Source organism: Thamnophis elegans, chromosome 10, assembly GCF_009769535.1.
Source record: "Thamnophis elegans isolate rThaEle1 chromosome 10, rThaEle1.pri, whole genome shotgun sequence".
Taxonomy (NCBI): Eukaryota; Metazoa; Chordata; class Lepidosauria; order Squamata; family Colubridae; genus Thamnophis; species Thamnophis elegans.
The window spans coordinates 4,311,641-4,329,655 of NC_045550.1; the positions used below are offsets into that span (position 1 = coordinate 4,311,641).

An 18,015-nucleotide genomic window follows, 5' to 3' on the forward strand; every position below is an offset into this window, starting at 1 on the left:
GTGGTGCAAGAGAAGGCTCCTCTGCATTCCTTGGATAGTAAAGGTGACAAACAAGCATGTTTGTGTAAAACAAAACATTGCTTGAAGGCCAAATCACAAAATTCTCCCTTACTTATTTCAGCCATATCATGCACTCCAGTACTCCAGTTCTGCTTCAAATGGTCAGCGGTGAAAGGGAAAGAAGGCCACCAAAAACCAGAGTGGTGAGACACCATCAAAGCCAGATCATAAAATAACCGAAATAAGCCTAAAGATTGGAAAACATGAAGAGCTGGTCCATAGAAGTGCTGAGATCGAAAGGACAGCATCTTTAATTTTAGAATGTCTTTCTAAGAAAAAAAAGTTCAGCACAATAATAACTCATGCAAGTGGTAATTAATAAATGTCCTCCCTTCTCTCTTTTTATTTTGCATATGTACTGCTAGTACCTACAGAAGAGGTTCCAAAAAATTTTGAAACACACCACTGCCACACACACACACAAACACACACACAGAGAGAGAGAGAGAGAGAGAGGGAGGGAGGGAGGGAGGGAGGGAGGGAGGGAGGAAGGAAGGAAGGAAGAAAGAAAGAAAGAAAGAAAGAAAAAAGAAAGAAAGAAAGAAAAAAGAAAGAAAGAAAAAAGAAAGAAAAAAGAAAGAAAAAGAGTGAGAGAGAGATGAAAGAAAAAAAGAAAAAGGGACAGAGAGACAAAAGGAAGGGGAGAGAGAGAGAGAGAGAGAGAGAGAGAGAGAGAGAGAGAGAGAGAACACATGGCCGGCAAGCCACTCCCACCAGGTCACATGGCTGGCAAGCCACTCCCACAAACAAGGCCACACCCACAGAGTAGGTTCCAAAAAAATTTGAAACCCACCACTGGTGCATACAATAAGTAAAGGGGCATCAGTGAAATGCTAGAATTTCAAAAATCTGCATTGCAAGATTTGTTTTGCATTATTCCACAGTAGCCACATTTTGTACTAACTGAAGCTTCAAAGTGATCTTTAACGGTAATCCCTCAAAAAAGTGCTCAAATAGAGCATATATACTGTAAATAAAGCAAAGCAAAACAAAATAAAACAATGAGTTATATAAAGCATTACTGTAATCCAGGGAAGTGATTATCAGAGCATGATGACAATTGGCAACGATTGAAAACAATAATCACTGTAGTAGGTGAAGTGACTAAAGTCATGTGGCCCTCAAACTGCTATACTATACTAATACTAATACCTCAAACTATTCATTTTTTAAATCATGGAAGGAGCAGACAGCATAATTGTAATACATGTGGAAAAACCCCTACATAAAAATACTTTCAATTTCAAGATTTCTGAAAATTCAGCATTCATTGCATGTTTAGAAAACATTAGTTCTCTTAACATATTTTGAATGTTGCCAAAGGCAGTGTTTTTGCCTTCTAATAAAGAATAAATATGACAGATTTCAAGCACAGGAACACAACTTTTTTTTTTCTTTTGGAAGCAAATAGCATTTAATAGGAGCCATGAGAATAAAGTTTAATTGGATTTGCAAAAATCTTCAACAGATTCCCCCAAACACCAGAAAGAGCTAGACCGAGAATTAAGTTTAGAAAATTAAAATGTAGAAAAGAATCTTAAGTATAATATCGCTTAGGACAAAATATTCAAAATAATAATGCAGAGGACTTTACCTAACCATATACTGGCAGAGACTGCTCCTTTCAATGATGATATGTGGTTTGAATTTTTTCTGAGTTCAACCCGCCACCAAATCAACATTTTGTACTACAGCGACTACATTCAACCAATGAAAAAAAGCCAGAGAAAGTCAGTTACATCCTAGAACTTACATCCCACACGAATACAATGGTTAAACCAGATGATGCTAATTAGATTTGCAATCGTTGTATTTATCAAATTCATGTGGAGAAAAAGCCGGATCAAGCCTGCATGCTGTATGTGTTACATGTACTAATGAACCTACTTCACTGCAAAATTAAAAATTATTCCACCTTTATGTCTCAGCAGGTGGCAGCATCTAGCTGATCTCATCTAAGTTTGGAAGCTAGGGAAGATCAGGCTACTAAGCCAACTTGAAAGTTAAAAAAAAAAAACACAGAATACCATAAAAGTATATTAGAAATATAGGTTAGATTGGAAATCTGAAATACTTCCAAGAAAGCAGCAATTGCAAAAAGGTAACGGATTGCTTCTCCTGAAATTAGATGTTTTTTTTCCCCATGTTGTTTTTGGGAATCTTGACTTAAGGGTATCTTTACCTTTTTATAATAGTATATTATAATATTATAATAGCACAGGCTATTAAATATACTATACATTTATATAGCCACCCTGAATTCAATATAGCATGGGTGACGATATAAATGTTTTAAGTCAGTCAATCAATCAATCAATCAATCACAAGTTTTATAAGTTATAATCCAAAGCCATCATTAAGGCTATTTACTTGCACTATTCTCTTCTTCTATTTTCTCAGTTATTATTCAAATCCTTACATTATTCAATCAGAATGCTACTTACTTTCCAATCCAAAAAACAGCACTGATTTTCTGAAATATACATTATTGTGGAGTTGTTGTTTTTTTAATTATTGTTTCGACATGGAAACTTTTAGGGTATATCATTTCATAGAAGCAACAGAGAACAAATGAAAGAATATTCAAAATATCAAATTCTTTTTCAAAGAAACCTAGAATTATTTCTATTTCTGGAAAACTAATTAGTAAATTACGCATAATGAAGAGGCATTGTTAGCAGCATTTGGGGAAAAAAAGAAGCATGTTATACTACTTATTCTATGTGAGCTGGCAAAGAATTGAAAAGATCTGTTCAGTTCCAGAACTGCTACTCATTATTATTAAAAACAAAATAAATTCTGGACAGTCACACTCTTTTTCAAAGAATCATGGAAACATAATTGAGAATAAAAACTGCAATGCACAATTTTGCACCAGACAATATGCACACAGCTGAAATATTTTACTCTCTGCACATCTCTTTCTTGAGAAGAGAATCAGCTCTTAAAAAAAAAAATACTGCAACAACTTCCCTCAAAAAAAATATATCCAAGAAATGATGAATAATATATATTGTACTTTCTTTATCAAGTGATGTAGGATAACCAAGAGTATGAAAACCTTTCCTAGTTTTGCATTTTTTAACTTGGCAGGGATAAAATAAGATTCTCTTATGCCTAACCTACATCAAATTACAAACAGAATATCACATGCAATTAAATGTCAATAATTTTAATAGGATTGAAGGATCAGATGATGCAAAGAAGCTACATTGAAATAAATTATCATACACAAATTTAAAGCTGATTGTTTGTTGTAAATCATATGAACTAAGTTTACGAAAAAAAACATTTTTAAAAAGATGCTTATCAATAGCAACTGAATGTACAATTTAAAGACCAATTCCTTAATTTTAACTGTAATCTATAGACACAAAAATTCATCTTAGAGAAAATTTTATATCAAAAGATATTTTCTGCCAGGACATAATACTTCAGATCTTGACATAAGTATAGCTGAATACTAGAGCATTGTTTTTTGTTTTTTTTTTTTTTAAAAAAACTCTTTACTGGAGCTTCTCTATTGCAGAAATGATTTGAAGTTACATATTTAAACCCTTAATGAAAAAAAAAATGAAAATGAAAAGCTGCTTAGACCTCTATGCAAGGAAGATCATTCTATACGCATAGTCAGACCAGCATGATTATATCCATTACTCAGATACATACAGAACACCTTAATGGATGCTTTTAAGGAAGCTACTTTTAGTAGACTACCTGCAAAAGCATACTTTGATTAAACATGCTGATTATTTGATGGGAACACAGTGTTAATCTATGGCTACAAAATAGGCGCTAAGTGTGGTAGCACAATTTCATTAGAATGTAAGCTGCAGTGCATCTGACGAAGACATCTGCTGATTGCTGGGAAATACAATTCACAGTCATATAATTTAAACCTCAATGTAATATGGACAAACGATAGGAGAGGAAAAAAAGTAGTAAAAATCATTTCTATTCAACCGATGAGTCAAGAAACTTTTTCACATATGAACTTACTCCAAAAGATTTTTCAAGGAACTTTTCTATCTCTGTTGGAATTATTATAAAAGGAGGAACACTTAATAAATATTATAGATTGTAATTACAACAGAAAGCTTATTGAGAGACCGCCTGCTGCCAATTACCTCCCAAAGACCCGTCAGATCTCACAGGGTCGGCCTCCTCCGGGTTCCGTCCACCAGCCAATGCCATCTGGCTACTATCCGGGGGAGGGCCTTCTCTATAGCAGCTCCGGCCCTTTGGAATGAACTCCCCGCGGAGATCCGGACCCTCACCTCTCTCCAGGCCTTCCGGAAAGCCGTCAAAACCTGGCTGTGCCGGCAGGCCTGGGGTTGATGAGTTCCCTCCCCTCTCGACTGGTATGGCTGTGTGATTTTTGTGTATTTTAATTATGTGTACTGTGTTTATGTCCCCTTTCCCCTCTGAGTTGTTCGCTGCCCTGAGTCCCTCCTGGAGAAGGCCGGCATACAAATAAACCAAATAAAATAAAAAATAAAATAAAAATTATTAAGTCAAGAAGGCAATTTATTCCTGTTCGCTGATCTGCTAGCCAGGGGAAAGCATTCGCTTTCTCAGGCTGGCCTAAGCAATTAGTTAAACAATGGTTTACTAATTCAAAGTTTACTAATTGAAACAAGAGGCAAGTGATACTGTATTGCCAGGTCTGAATGAGATCACTGGCAATTTTATTAGTTATTATTTAAAATCTCTGTTATAACTCTGTTTGGCAAAATATTTAGTTTAACCAATAACAACAACAACAAAAGCTTTCCTCTGGGTGCGAAACAATGTTGATTATGAAATTGGGTAAAGACAAAGGTTTAATGATGCATGTGACAAAATAATAATATCTAAGAAAATGTATTGATTTTTTGGGTACTTACTTATTCTGCATCATGTTCATTATAACCCAGTCAGAAGGATAGACATTCTTTCCAATAAGATTTTTGAACATGATGAATGTTTCCATAAGGAAGTCCTATAAAATAAAAAGCAAAGCATACGACCATTTTACATAAAGGATAAAATAATAAAATAAAAAAATTGCCTTCATTTGCAAGAATAATAGGAGTAATGGAAGAAAGGACTCAATTCTTCCATTAAATTGAAGAAACTATATCTTGTTGAACAAATAAACGTATCTGATCTCCTCTAAACAACATTGTATCATGCAGCAATATCCCCAAGAATCGTATCATAATACATTTTTATTAGTAATGCCAGCTCCAAGCAAAGCCGATTTGTAAGAAAACTAATACTGCAGGAATAAACAGTCTTTAAATGTCTCAGGTTGTAGTTCCAAAGTTCCAAATCCCTCACCATAGAGAAATACAGGTTTGTTTGTTTTTTACTGTACATTGGGTTTTATATCAACTGACATCAAGTTGTTTTTGTATTGGGTTTAGATAGATAGATAGGTAGGTAGGTAGGTAGGTAGGTAGGTCGGTCGGTCGGTCTTTGGTTATTCGGGTTTTCTCCCGCGTAAAATTGGAGGTGTCTTGGCGACGTTTCGACGAAGTCTCATCTTCAGCATGAAGCCTGAAGATGACGAATGAGACTTCGTCGAAACGTCGCCAAGACACCTCCAATTTTACGCGGGAGAAAACCCGAATAACCAAAGACCTACATACCAACACCCACGAAAACCTCAGAATATATATATATATATATATATATATATATATATATATATATATATATATATATATATATATATATATATATATATATATAGAGAGAGAGAGAGAGAGAGAGAGAGAGAGAGAGAGAGAGAGAGAGATTATAGTAAACACAACTAGCATAGTCAATAATTGGGAATTGAAAGATTCAGTTCAAAACATCTGATAAAGCATGTGCAAGACGTCATCATAAATTGATTTATTTTAATGTGGCATAGGGTTTCATTGGCACAGCATGATACTACATTCAAAAAAATAAAATAATGCATTTATTTTCAGTCAGATTCCAATTTCAAAGAGAGCTTAATTATGCTGCTATAATATTCTTAGCGAGTATCAATGAAAATCAGGGTTTTGACATCAACAGCATACCTTCCATCTTTAAAAATGGTTAAGTGGCTGTTATTAGCATACATTGCTAGCATTACAAAAAGTAAATATTTCATTTTGGTCACCACGCCATCACTTGGTCGCCACGATGTAAAAAAAGATGTGGAGACTCTAGAGCAGCGGTTCTCAACCTTCCCAATGCCGTGATCCTTTCATACAGTTCCACGTGTTGTGGTGACCCCCAACCATAAAATTGATGTCTCGGTTCCTAAGACCATCGAAAATATGTGTTTTCCGATGGTCTTAGGCGACCCCTGGGAAAAGGTCATTTGACCACAAAAGGGGTCCCGACCCACAGGTTGAGAACCACTGCTCTAGAAAGAGTGCAGAGAAGAGCAACAAAGATGATTAGGGGACTGGAAGTTAAAACATAGGAAGAACGGTTGCAGGAACTCGTTATGTCTAGTTTAATGAAAAGAAGGACTAGAGGAGACATGATAGCACTCTTCCAATATCTCAGTGCTTGCCACAAAGAAGAGGGAGTCAAGCTATTCTCCAAAGCACCTCAGGATAGAACAAGAAGCAATAGGTGGAAACTAATCAAGAAGAGAAGCAAGTTAGAACTGAGGAGAAATTTCCTGACAGAACAATTAATCAGTGGAACAACCTGCCTCCAGAAGTTGTGAACGCTCCAACACTGGAAGTTTTTAAGAAGATGTTGGATAGCCATTTGTCTGAAATGGTATAGGGTTTCCTGCCTAGGCACTGGGTTGGACCAGAAGACTTCCAAGGTCCCTCCCAACTCTGTCATTCTATTTTATTTTAAACATTTAAATATTTCATTTCACAAACATTAACATGTTTGGTGTTCCCCTATTTGAATGAATACATTAGTTTATTGGTTTCTGCCATCATGGTGAAGCTTGATGGTTTTTCCAGAGCAACCCTATTACTTTTTCTGACTTAATTATCATATTACCACTTTTTTTTCAATCAGATGGATGCTTCACTTTTTAGTGAAATGCTTGATATCCCTGTTTTACAATTTATTAATTGTACAGCCATAATCCTAACAGGATTTATACTCAAGTACATAGGGGCTGAATTGAACTTGTGTAATTTATCCTTGAATATTTTATTTTTCCAGGTGCATCCTTTATTAAAGGTCCTGTTTCTTTCGGTTCCACCACAAAACCGTGGTAGACTAAAGCGCTCTCGACGAAAGCGCGTACATGACGTCATCACAGCGCGACGAAAACAGCACGCTGTGAGCGGTAAACTTAAAATTAACGCGTAAATCTAAACCTAATCCCCCAAACCTAACCCTAAACCTAACCCTAAGCCTAACCCTTAACCTAACCCTAAACCTAACCCTATACCTAACCCTTAACCTAACGCTAAACCTAATGCTAACCCTTAACCTAACCCTAAACCTAACCCTAACACTTAACATAACCCTAAACCTAACCCTAACCCTTAACCTAACCCTAACCCTAAACCTAACCCTTACCTTTATGTGAATCGGCTTGCTTTAAAAGTGCTTTATAAAGCGCCCTTTTTTCTCCGTGGTCGTATTTGTCGCACTGCTGATGACATCAGGTACGCGCTTTAATCGGGCGCGCTTTAGTGGACTGCGGTTTTGACGGGTCACGGTTTCTTTCAACTCTTGGGTTTACGTACCTTTCCTAAATTTGGAGGCTGAATTTTCACATACTTTGAAAAAGGGTGCCTTTATAAAAACCCTTTATTAACTGCAGAGCAAGAACATCGCTGACAATCACTCATTGCCACACTTACATATATTTAAGCAATGTACTTTTAAGTTATACACTCTAATATTAGAAGCAGAAACAGTAATGACACTGGCAATTCAGCAGAGAAAATTATGGAAAAAGAAGACTTACTCCATTAGCACCAAGTCCATTTTGCCACTCTGTTTCTGGACTATTATAATTAAGATTAATGGTTATAAGAGCTCATACTTCATTGCCTAAACAATATTTTTTCTGTTCTTTTCTCCTCCATGTTGTTATGGCCTGTAAGCTTATAGTAGCTTATCAGTCTTATGAAGGCTGTTCAGAGAGGGTATTTTTTTTTTCAGATGAAGAGTAATTAAAGTGCCTTTAAAGAAAGAGTAGCTAAGTGGTTTCTGGCGCACTACCATGGGATACATGACTACTGTTCTCTGACCTCTCACCGTCACTACTTTTTCTCTTTCCTCCCCTAACAGCTTGCAATAAGTAGTTGGATAGAGAAAATAAGGCTCAAGTAGTTAAATTAAGGATTGATTCCTTATTTATTCTTTCTCGCCAGTTTTCTTTCAAGAGAAAGACTGTATAGTATCAAGAAAGAAAAAAAAAGACCTGGAATGTTCCTTGCTGAATGCTTCCAGTCTTCTATCCCGCAGCCAGAGAAAGTAAGCTATATAGAACATTGATTCTTCTTTCTTAGTGATATTATTTGTTGATTTATTTTACAAAGGTAGATGCTACGGGAAGGCCGGAGGGTGCAGGGTGTAGTTGGGTGCAAGCTTTGGATGGTTGGGTCATGGATATGTCAGTGAGGCGTAAGTGCAGAAAAACCGAGGCAAGGATAGGGCAGCAGGACCTGATCTCAAGAAAGCGAAAGAATGGACAGCACAGGCGTGTGTGAACTCGGGAAGGCCAGAAAACATACCAGAATGACTCACAACTTTCCCTACCAGATTCCCTAGCAATAGCAATAGCAATAGCACTTAGACTTATATACTGCTTCACAGTGCTTTACAGCACTCTCTAAGCGGTTTACAGTCAGCATGTTACCCCCAACAATTGGGGTCCCCATTTTACTGACCTGGGAAGGGTAGAAGGCTGAGTCAACCTTGAGCCGTTGAGACTCGAACTGCCGAACTGTTGGCAGTAAGCAGAATTAACCTGCAATACTGCATTCTAACCACTGCGCCACCACAACTCTTTACTTACTTGATTTACTTAGTTGATTATGTGACTGAAGGATGCTGCAGCTGTTGTGAGTGCAAACCACTTGGGAAACATTAGCATTTTGGTAGTAGCAATAGCAGTTAGACTTATATACCGCTTCATAGGGCTTTCAGCCCTCTCTAAGCGGTTTACAGAGTCAGCATATTGCCCCCACAGTCTGGGTCCTCATTTCACCCACCTCGGAAGGATGGAAGGCTGAGTCAACCTTGAGCCGGTGAGATTAGAAGCGCTGAGCTGCAGATAACAGTCAGCTGAAGTGGCCTGCAGTACTGCACCCTAACCACTGCGCCACCTTGGCTCTTCAGTAGCAAGTGACAAGTCTGTATATGATTCTTCTCAATAGTTTCCTTCCCATGATTTACTTAACCACGGTTTACGTAATATTTTCAATTTCCTGGGTTCTCATGGTACATAATTATGCTATAAAATGTAGTTAACTACTCTGCAATTTACCATGACATATAGCAATAGCAGTTAGACTTATATACCGCTTCATAGGGCTTTCAGCCCTCTCTAAGCGGTTTACAGACTCAGCATATTGTCCCCAATAACAATCCGGGTCCTCATTTTACCCACCTCGGAAGGATGGAAGGCTGAGTCAACCTTGAGCCGGTGAGATTAGAACAGCTGAACTGCAGGACTGCAGTCAGCTGAAGTAGCCTGCAGTGCTGCACTCTAACCACTGCGCCACCTTGGCTCCTAGAATGATACTGCCTAGAATGTAGACAAGTTGCAATTCCAGCAATGGCCTGAGATTTCACACCTTTGCCTTAATGTTTTTGGAAATAAGTTTCAAGAACTACTGTCCCCTCCTTCAGCCTGACCAACCTCTTAAGATAGCAAGCAAACTCTTTTCAACCTTTTGATAAAGAAAACAATTATTCTGGCGAGCACAAGGGACTGGATTATTTCAGCTTCATCATTATGGGCTTAAAAATTTAAGGTAGTCAGCATATAAATCTTTTATATTAATTAATCCAAATCTAGACACAACTGATAAAATGTGCTAAAAACAAGGTATTGGATTAAAAATCCTCCCTTGGAAGATAAAATAAGACTTTGAAAAGAAGAAACAAAATTACAGAATGTGTAAGCTACAAAACCTCTGTAAAGTATTATCAGTTACAATTTAATTATTTTTTAAAAGGACATTTTGCTGTATATGCAGTGTTTAAAAATAATAAATCAGTTTAACATAGCAGCCAATTAACTATGCTTTTCCAGAGAAGTATGGTAAGCAGTCAGTGCAAAGCAAAACTATAAAAAGATTGACACAATATGCATCAGTTTCTACTATACTGTATAGAATTTTATTACGTTTATTATATAATATTATGTAATTATTATATGTATTTATTATTAATTTATATTTATATTTATTCTTTTAACTACTACATTTATATATTAAAGCCTTGTGTCAGATGGACATTAAATTATTATGTCACAAAGTATAGTGAATAAAGAAGTCAGCTTTGAAGCAGAGGTGAGTTCCTACCAGTTAGCACCTATTCAGTAGAACCGGTTCGTCAAATCTACCGAACCGGTTAGAAGAGGTTCCACCAGTGGACCCGGAAAGCAGGCCACACCTACAGAAGAGGTTCTAAAATTCTTTGAAACCCACCACTGGTCCTTGGATATGATTATTCTACACTATCATCCTCATATTTATAAAACTCAGTGCCTCTGTGAAAGGCAAGGATGACGACTGTGTTTGTGGTGCAATCAGAACGTTGCGTGTGTTGAAGTTGTTTTAACGCAAACCAAAGATGCCTTTTAAAAAACAAGTTTACATCCTATTCTTATGCATGCCAGTGCTGTGTGTGAGGTAATTTAAGGTGGTTCTGACAAGTGTCGTCGGCATCTTCATATCCGGTCACATGGGCGGCAAGCCACTCCCATCCGGTCACATGGGCAGCAAGCCACTCCCACAAAGGAGACCACCCCATAGAGTAGGTTCGAACAATTTTTGAAACCCAAAACTTTGAAGGATAGAAGGAAGACTCACTACTAAAGCAACAAGTCAGATCAATGAAACTTGCACCTAGGCCAAGAAAATAACTTGTAAAAAGGCTCAGAAGCAATTCCCTCTTCCTTCCCAATTCTCATGAAGAGAAAAAGAGGGAAAGTAGCACATTCACATTTGCAAATGTTTGCTAATGTAGCTGTTGCAATATATGTAGATTTATTTGTCTGAACAATGTCTGTTTTGGTCTATCTGATAAGGCTGACACAAAATTTAAAGCTTTTTTGAAAGTATTTATCATCTCTTCGAAGAGATTCAGTGGTGGGTTTCAAAAAGGAACGCAGTTAGCCTGCAATACTAGACTCTAACCATTGCGCCTCTGTTGCTCTATAAGGCAGACATTTGCCTTCTGTTCTTGTGAAGACTCAGAGTTGCATCCTAATGAAATAGAACAGTGTGGCCTGCAGACTGGTGCCAATCCATGAATTGTTCATTACTGGATTGCAACAAGGTGAGCCAAGTATTTGAGAGTGTTTAGAAAATTTTATAGCAGCTTGTCCTTGTTGTGATAATCATCAGACTTGTCTCACTGACCAAGACATAGACTTGCTCACATGTTGTCGAACATGCAAGGGGACACAAGCTGCATTGTACTTGAGAGACCGCCTGCTGCCAATTACCTCCCACAGACCCATTAGATCTCACAGGGTTGGCCTCCTCCGGGTGCCATCTACCAGCCAATGCCACCTGGCTACTACCCGGGGGAGGGCCTTCTCTGTGGCAGCTCCGGCCCTCTGGAATGAACTCCCCCGCAGGGATTCGGACCCTCACCTCTCTCCAGGCCTTCCGAAAAGCCGTCAAAACCTGGCTTTGCCGGCAGGCCTGGGGGTGATGAGTTCCCTCCCCTCTCGACATGTATGGTTGTGCGACTGTTGTTTACTTTTATTATTTGTATTTTGTTTTTTATGTTCCCCTTTTTCCCCCTTGAATTGTTCGCCGCCCTGAGTCCTCCCGGAGAAGGGCGGCATACAAATAATAACATTCTATTCTATTCTATTCTATTCTATTCTCGTCAGGTTCAATAGGATAATATTGCAATGAATTATATTTTAGGGTTAGTTTGTCAGCTGTATCCCAAAAATGTATAAACACCTGAGAAAATGTAGGCATTTATTTTTGTAATTTGTTATTCTTACAATCATTTTAATTTTCAATCAAGCCTGTTTTTAATTTATAGTTTAACATGATTAGCTAAATTAGGGAAGTAACATGTATATTATTTATTTTTATCCCTAATTTCTCCCATCAAAGGATGATTTAAATTTAATTATAACTTTACACGATAAATTGTTAGAAGTGATATAGCATCCCTTCCTGTATTTTGGATAAAAGTTAGAAATGGATACTCTTGAGAGTTCTCAAATTGATTTAAAGCATCTTCTTGTCAACATAACTTTGTAAGATTGGTTTTCCAGCTCTGAGTGTTACTAAAACATAACACAGAAACAGTTTAGATATTATTATCCTCTGTGAGAAGCGCTGTCACCAATCTAATCTAAATTAGATAAATTTACAAGGAAGAGGCAAACTAATATTAAAAACTTTCAATGTAGATATATGTAGTGTTTATTCTAAGTTTATAGCAATAGCAATAGCAGTTAGACTTATATACCGCTTCATAGGGCTTTCAGCCCTCTCTAAGCAGTTTACAGAGTCAGCATATTGCCCCCAACAACAATCCGGGTCCTCATTTTACCCACCTCGGAAGGATGGAAGGCTGAGTCAACCCTGAGCCGGTGAGATTTGAACAGCCGAACTGCAGAACTGCAGTCAGCTGAAGTAGCCTGCAGTGCTGCATTTAACCACTGCGCCACCTCGCCACCTTATATAAAGATAAAGGTAAAGCAGTCCCTGCAGATTTTACTCAGCTAGTTGCTGCTGACTATATGGGGTACTGCTCATCTCCCTTTCAAGGCCATTGAGCCAGCACTGTCTGAAGATATTTCCATGGTCATGTGGGCAGCAGGACATCACAGAGCACTGTTACCTTCCCACGAAAGTGGTACCTATTTATCTACTTGCATTTGTATGCTTTCAAACTGCTAGGTTAGCAGGAGCTAGGGTGAGGATGGGAGCAAAACACATGGCCGGCAAGCCACTCCCACCAGGTCACATTACCAGCAAGCCACTCCCACAAAGGAGGCCACACCCACAGAGTAGGTTCAAAAAAAATTTGAAACCCACCACTGATGGTAATGATATATCTGACCCTTGAAACTTGGACAGATGCATGAGTGAAGATAGTGCTTCAGAGACCTTGGTTCCAAACTTACACTAATATCTTAAATATACTTTTTACATGCCTTGCGCATTGGTGCAATGTAATTAGCTTCCATAAGCATTCTCAGAGCCGCAATTTAAAAGATTTGATGCATTTATATTGTTTTTATGGTAAACTGAAGCAAAATATCTTTATCTTTTTTTTCAGATAAAACTGCACTTGGCAGGAAATAGTAAACATTTGCTTCATGTGGCCTTCTTGTTTCACACATTTTAAACCTTACCATTTAAAAAAATTAAAAATCGCATCAGTTGTAAGGAAAAATAACTGCTTTTAGTTCTTTGCTCTGAAGCACCACCTTGCAAAAAGCTTGATTGGGATAGCATTTACAACAAACACATATAATATTACACATGTATTCTGAAAACTACTACAACTCTCTTTTTAGAAGATTGTAAGACAGCCCATTAATTTTCGAAGTTCAGTAAATGCTGAATTACACTAGCCGATCCGAGCTGTAAAAAAGGCAGCAAATTGATATAGAAAAATCATACTTTGATGCCGTATTATTGTCCGCATTTTTGCAGCTCAGATCCTAAGCTTGATACTAGGAGGCAAAGGAGAATGATGCAGAAAATCAGTTTAATAAACTTCATGATTTATTTGTAATCAGATTCAATGAATTTTTCCATTTTGCTGTGTTTTACAATTTTAAATATGAGGGGCTTGTTTGTGTAATAGGTGTAGTAATCCCAATCTTTTGAATCAAACAATGATACAGTGGTGGGTTTCAAAAATTTTTGGAACCTACTCTGTGGGAGTGGCTTTCCGGCCATGTGACCTGGTGGGAGTGGCTTGCCGGTCATGCGTTTTCTCTCTCTCTCTCTCTCTCTCTCCTTCCTTTTGTCTCTCTTTTTTCTTTTTTTCTTTCATCTCTCTCTCACTCTTTTTCTTTCTTTTTTATTTATTTATTTATTTATTTCTTCCTTCCTTTCTCTTTCTTTCTCTTTCTCTCTCTCCCTGTCAGTGTGTGTGTGTGTGTGTGTGTGTGTGTGTGTGTGTTTGTGGCCATGGTGGGTTTCAAAAAATTTTGGAACCTCTTCCGTAGCCTGCTTTCCGGGTCCACTGGTGGAATCTCTTCTAACCGGTTCTACCGAAGAGGTGCGAACTGGTAGGAACCCACCTCTGCAATGATATTAAAATAGTTCTGACCTGCAGTAGTTAAATTACTGAACTGAGAAGTGACAAAAATGACAAAAAACTAACCTTCCTTCCCTTCCACTCTGGCCAAATGGAGATGAATGTAATTAAATGAGCCAACCACATATTTCCAAGCATATTTCTAATTGGAGTCACTAAATTGAGAAATCTGTTTTCTGTCTTTTGCCTCTATCTGCAGTCAGATTTTTCCCTCCTCATACTGTCTGAAATGCTGTACCACAGAATCTAACTTCCCTAGCAACAAAATCTGTATCTAGCCCCATAGCATGGATGTGATGTTATCTGCTAATTAATAGATCTCAGCTAATACATGTGAGTCTGCCTTTGCAGAATGCATTTGCCAGAGGGCCACAATAGTGCCAGGTCGTTAGAGATATTCACCCTTGACTATTAATTCCATTCCATCATACCCTAATTAAGTAGTGCTACATAAACAGAAATATAGATTAGAAAGAATCTTGAGGAGCTTGATATATTGTGCCTATTAATAAGTAGGTGCGAGACCACCTACTGCCACTGGTAGCCTCCCATCATCCAGTGCGATTCCACAGAGTTGGCCTCCTCAGGGTACCGCCGGCCAGACAGTGTCGGCTAGTGACCCCCAGGGAGAGAGCTTCTCTGTGGGAGCGCCCTCCCTCTGGAATGAGCTGCCCCCGGAGCTTCGTATAATCCCCGACCTCCGGTCCTTCCTACGCGCCCTAAAAAGTTGGCTTTTCCAGCAAGCCAGCCTGGCATGAACAAAACAAAATAAATTATTGATCACTGTTAATTTTAATTCGATTTTTTTTTTAAAAAAATGTCATTGTCAATTTTAATTGGGTTTGGGATATTCTATTTAATTTTTTTTAACTTTTGTATTATGTGTTTCTTTTAATGTTGTATGCCGCCCTGAGTCCTTGGGAGAAGGGCGGCATAAAAATCTAATAAACCTAAACCTAATAATCAAATCTATCTTTAAATCTAAGCATTTTTAATAATATTGATTAGGGTAGGTACTACATCAATAATCTAAGAGTTGCTTAAACGAATTAAATGATTTTAGAAATCTAGTCAAGATATAACATACATACAATGAACCTGTTAGTGGAATAAAATAAAGCTCCAGTACAATACCGTATATCATAAATGGTTTGTTTATGAGTTGGATTCAAATATATAAATTAATAATGACACAAAATGAAACGCTATGTATTTGACTCCAGCCTAAAAACCTGATTCAGTATGCTTCCAAATTTTGATTTGCCTTAAAAATCATCATTTAATATAAGGATAGTGACCCATTTTTTTGTTCTTGGAATGGTAGGCAAACAATAGGTATGCCACTGATTTTCATGTCTGGTTATAAGTTTCTCAGGAAAAGTTTCTTCAGCTTTATAATGTTTCTTTTTTTTTTTTTAAGAAATAGTGTAAAAATGGGACAATGTTTCATGTTAAACTTACAACAACGTCAGTTCTCATCTTCCCCAAAGTCTTGATTAAATGAGCATAATGATAATCTTCCATTTGTCTTAAAATAGCTGTCATGCTTGCAACAAAATTTCCCTGAAAACAAAGAAAAATAAACAAAGATGTCACACAATATGCAGATTATCAGCAATTCCAGGCAAATCGCAAGTTATATGAACATTTCTTTTTTAAAAAAAGTTAATAAAAATATGCACTTACTGTTGTTACTTCTTAAGTCCTTATAATTTTCTGAGCACTATATTGTTTCACGTATATGCTTTGTAAAACTCTTGGATCTTACTATCTTTTAATAATTGTTCAAATACATTTCTCTTCTCTATAAAATACAATTAATTATATGAGTTACTGTACCATAATTTTTAATGAGTGGATTGGATCTGAAAGTAGGAATCTGTACATTGTGCCCTGGAGAAATGAATCCTAAATTCAGAAAATCCTGCAAAGTATTATTTTGGCAATGTGTATGTACACACACACGGTTCACCGACAAATGCGCGCACGACAAAACTGCGCCGGCAAAACCGCAGCGAGAAAACCGCAACATCGAAATCGCGGCCACAACAGCGCGCCGACAAAAGCGCGCCTTCAACAAACAATGCGAAAACAACGTAATAACCCTAACCCTAACCCTAACCTTAACCCTAATCCTAAACCTAACCCTGACCCTGAACCTAACCCTAACCCTAACCCTAACCGCGCTTTTGTCGGTGCGCTGTTGTTGGCACACTGTTGTGGGCGCGATTTCGACGTCACGGTTTTCTTGCCACGCTTTTGTCGGTGTGCTTTTGTCATGCACCCATTTGTCGGGTCACGCACGCACGCACACACACACACACTTACCTGTCCATTTTGTTCCTGTTCAATGCAAAGTATATTTTGCTTCATTTATCTACAAGCTAAAGGAAAAGGTTTCCCCTGTCCATTTCTCATTTCTGAAGAAGTTTTCATGGCCATGTGACCAGCATGATATACACACTGAGGTACACAGAATGGTGTTAACTTTCCATTGAAGTGGTACCTATATATCTACTCACAATTGCATGCTTTCGAACTGCTAGATGGGCAGGAGCTGGGGCAGGTAACTAATTTAGCTTCATGTCTAAGGCGGGACTAGAATTCATGGTCTCCTGGTTTTTAGCCTTCTGCCTTAACTATCAGATAAAACTTGATCTCAGTTGCATTAAACAGTGTATAATATTTTAAAATTTATTTTCATTGCCACTACAACATATAACTGGAAAACGGCATTGAACTCTACCTTATGTAAATATTAAGGCTATGTAGCTCTCCAATAGCCTTCAGCATGTGTGGAATATGAATGTAGATTAAAACAGCTGCACCCTCTTCTGAAGCAATGCACATTCCTAATAACTATATTGATGTAATATATTCTTTTGCAGAGATCTATACAGATGTTGTTTTGCATACATTTATTCAGATGTTCATAAAAATGCATAAATATGCAACCATTATCATTAGGTCCGGACTAAACTATAGGTAAAATAAAGAATTGAAAGATCCTTGTTTTTTCTTGTACAGCCATCATTATCTACACAAAATAATGAAAACATGGAGGGAGACAAGAGTAGCCGCCCAGAGTCCCAAGGGAGTGGGCGGCATACAAATTTTATTAAATTGAAATTGAAATTGAAAACTTACACTGAGATTAGATATTGTAAGGGACAATTTTTTTAAACCAGAGAAACATATTCAAACATTTGCCCGCCCTTGCAACATCCTCTAAAACATTCTTTTATGTTGTAATCTCATGACAATGTACTGTTTGACTGTTTTGTCCAAGATATTATTTTTTAAGAGCCATGGTGGTACAGAGGTTGTAGGCAAATTCTGCTGACTGATGCCTGCCAGCAGTTCAGCAGTCCAAGTCTCAACAGCTCAAGGATGACTCAGCCTTCTATCATTCTGAGGTTGGTAAAATGAGGACCACGATTGTTGGGGGAAATATGCTGACTCTGTAAACTGCTTAGAGAGGGCTGTAAACAGGGGTAGGTTTCAACCGGTTCGCAGTGGTCC

General features: G+C 37.7%; 1 protein-coding gene across 3 annotated transcripts in view; it reads right to left on the reverse strand.

Annotated features, from left to right (window-relative positions):
* Window positions 1-18,015, reverse strand: part of DOCK1 (dedicator of cytokinesis 1) — a 510,685-nt gene that overhangs the window by 195,002 nt on the left and 297,668 nt on the right. For all 3 annotated transcript variants that reach the window (XM_032224957.1, XM_032224956.1, XM_032224955.1), the window contains exons 28-29: window positions 15,955-16,056; window positions 4,947-5,041 (exon numbers count right to left, since the gene is read on the reverse strand). In XM_032224957.1, coding sequence (XP_032080848.1) covers window positions 4,947-5,041; window positions 15,955-16,056 — 197 coding nt within the window. The remainder of the gene's footprint in view (window positions 1-4,946; window positions 5,042-15,954; window positions 16,057-18,015) is intronic.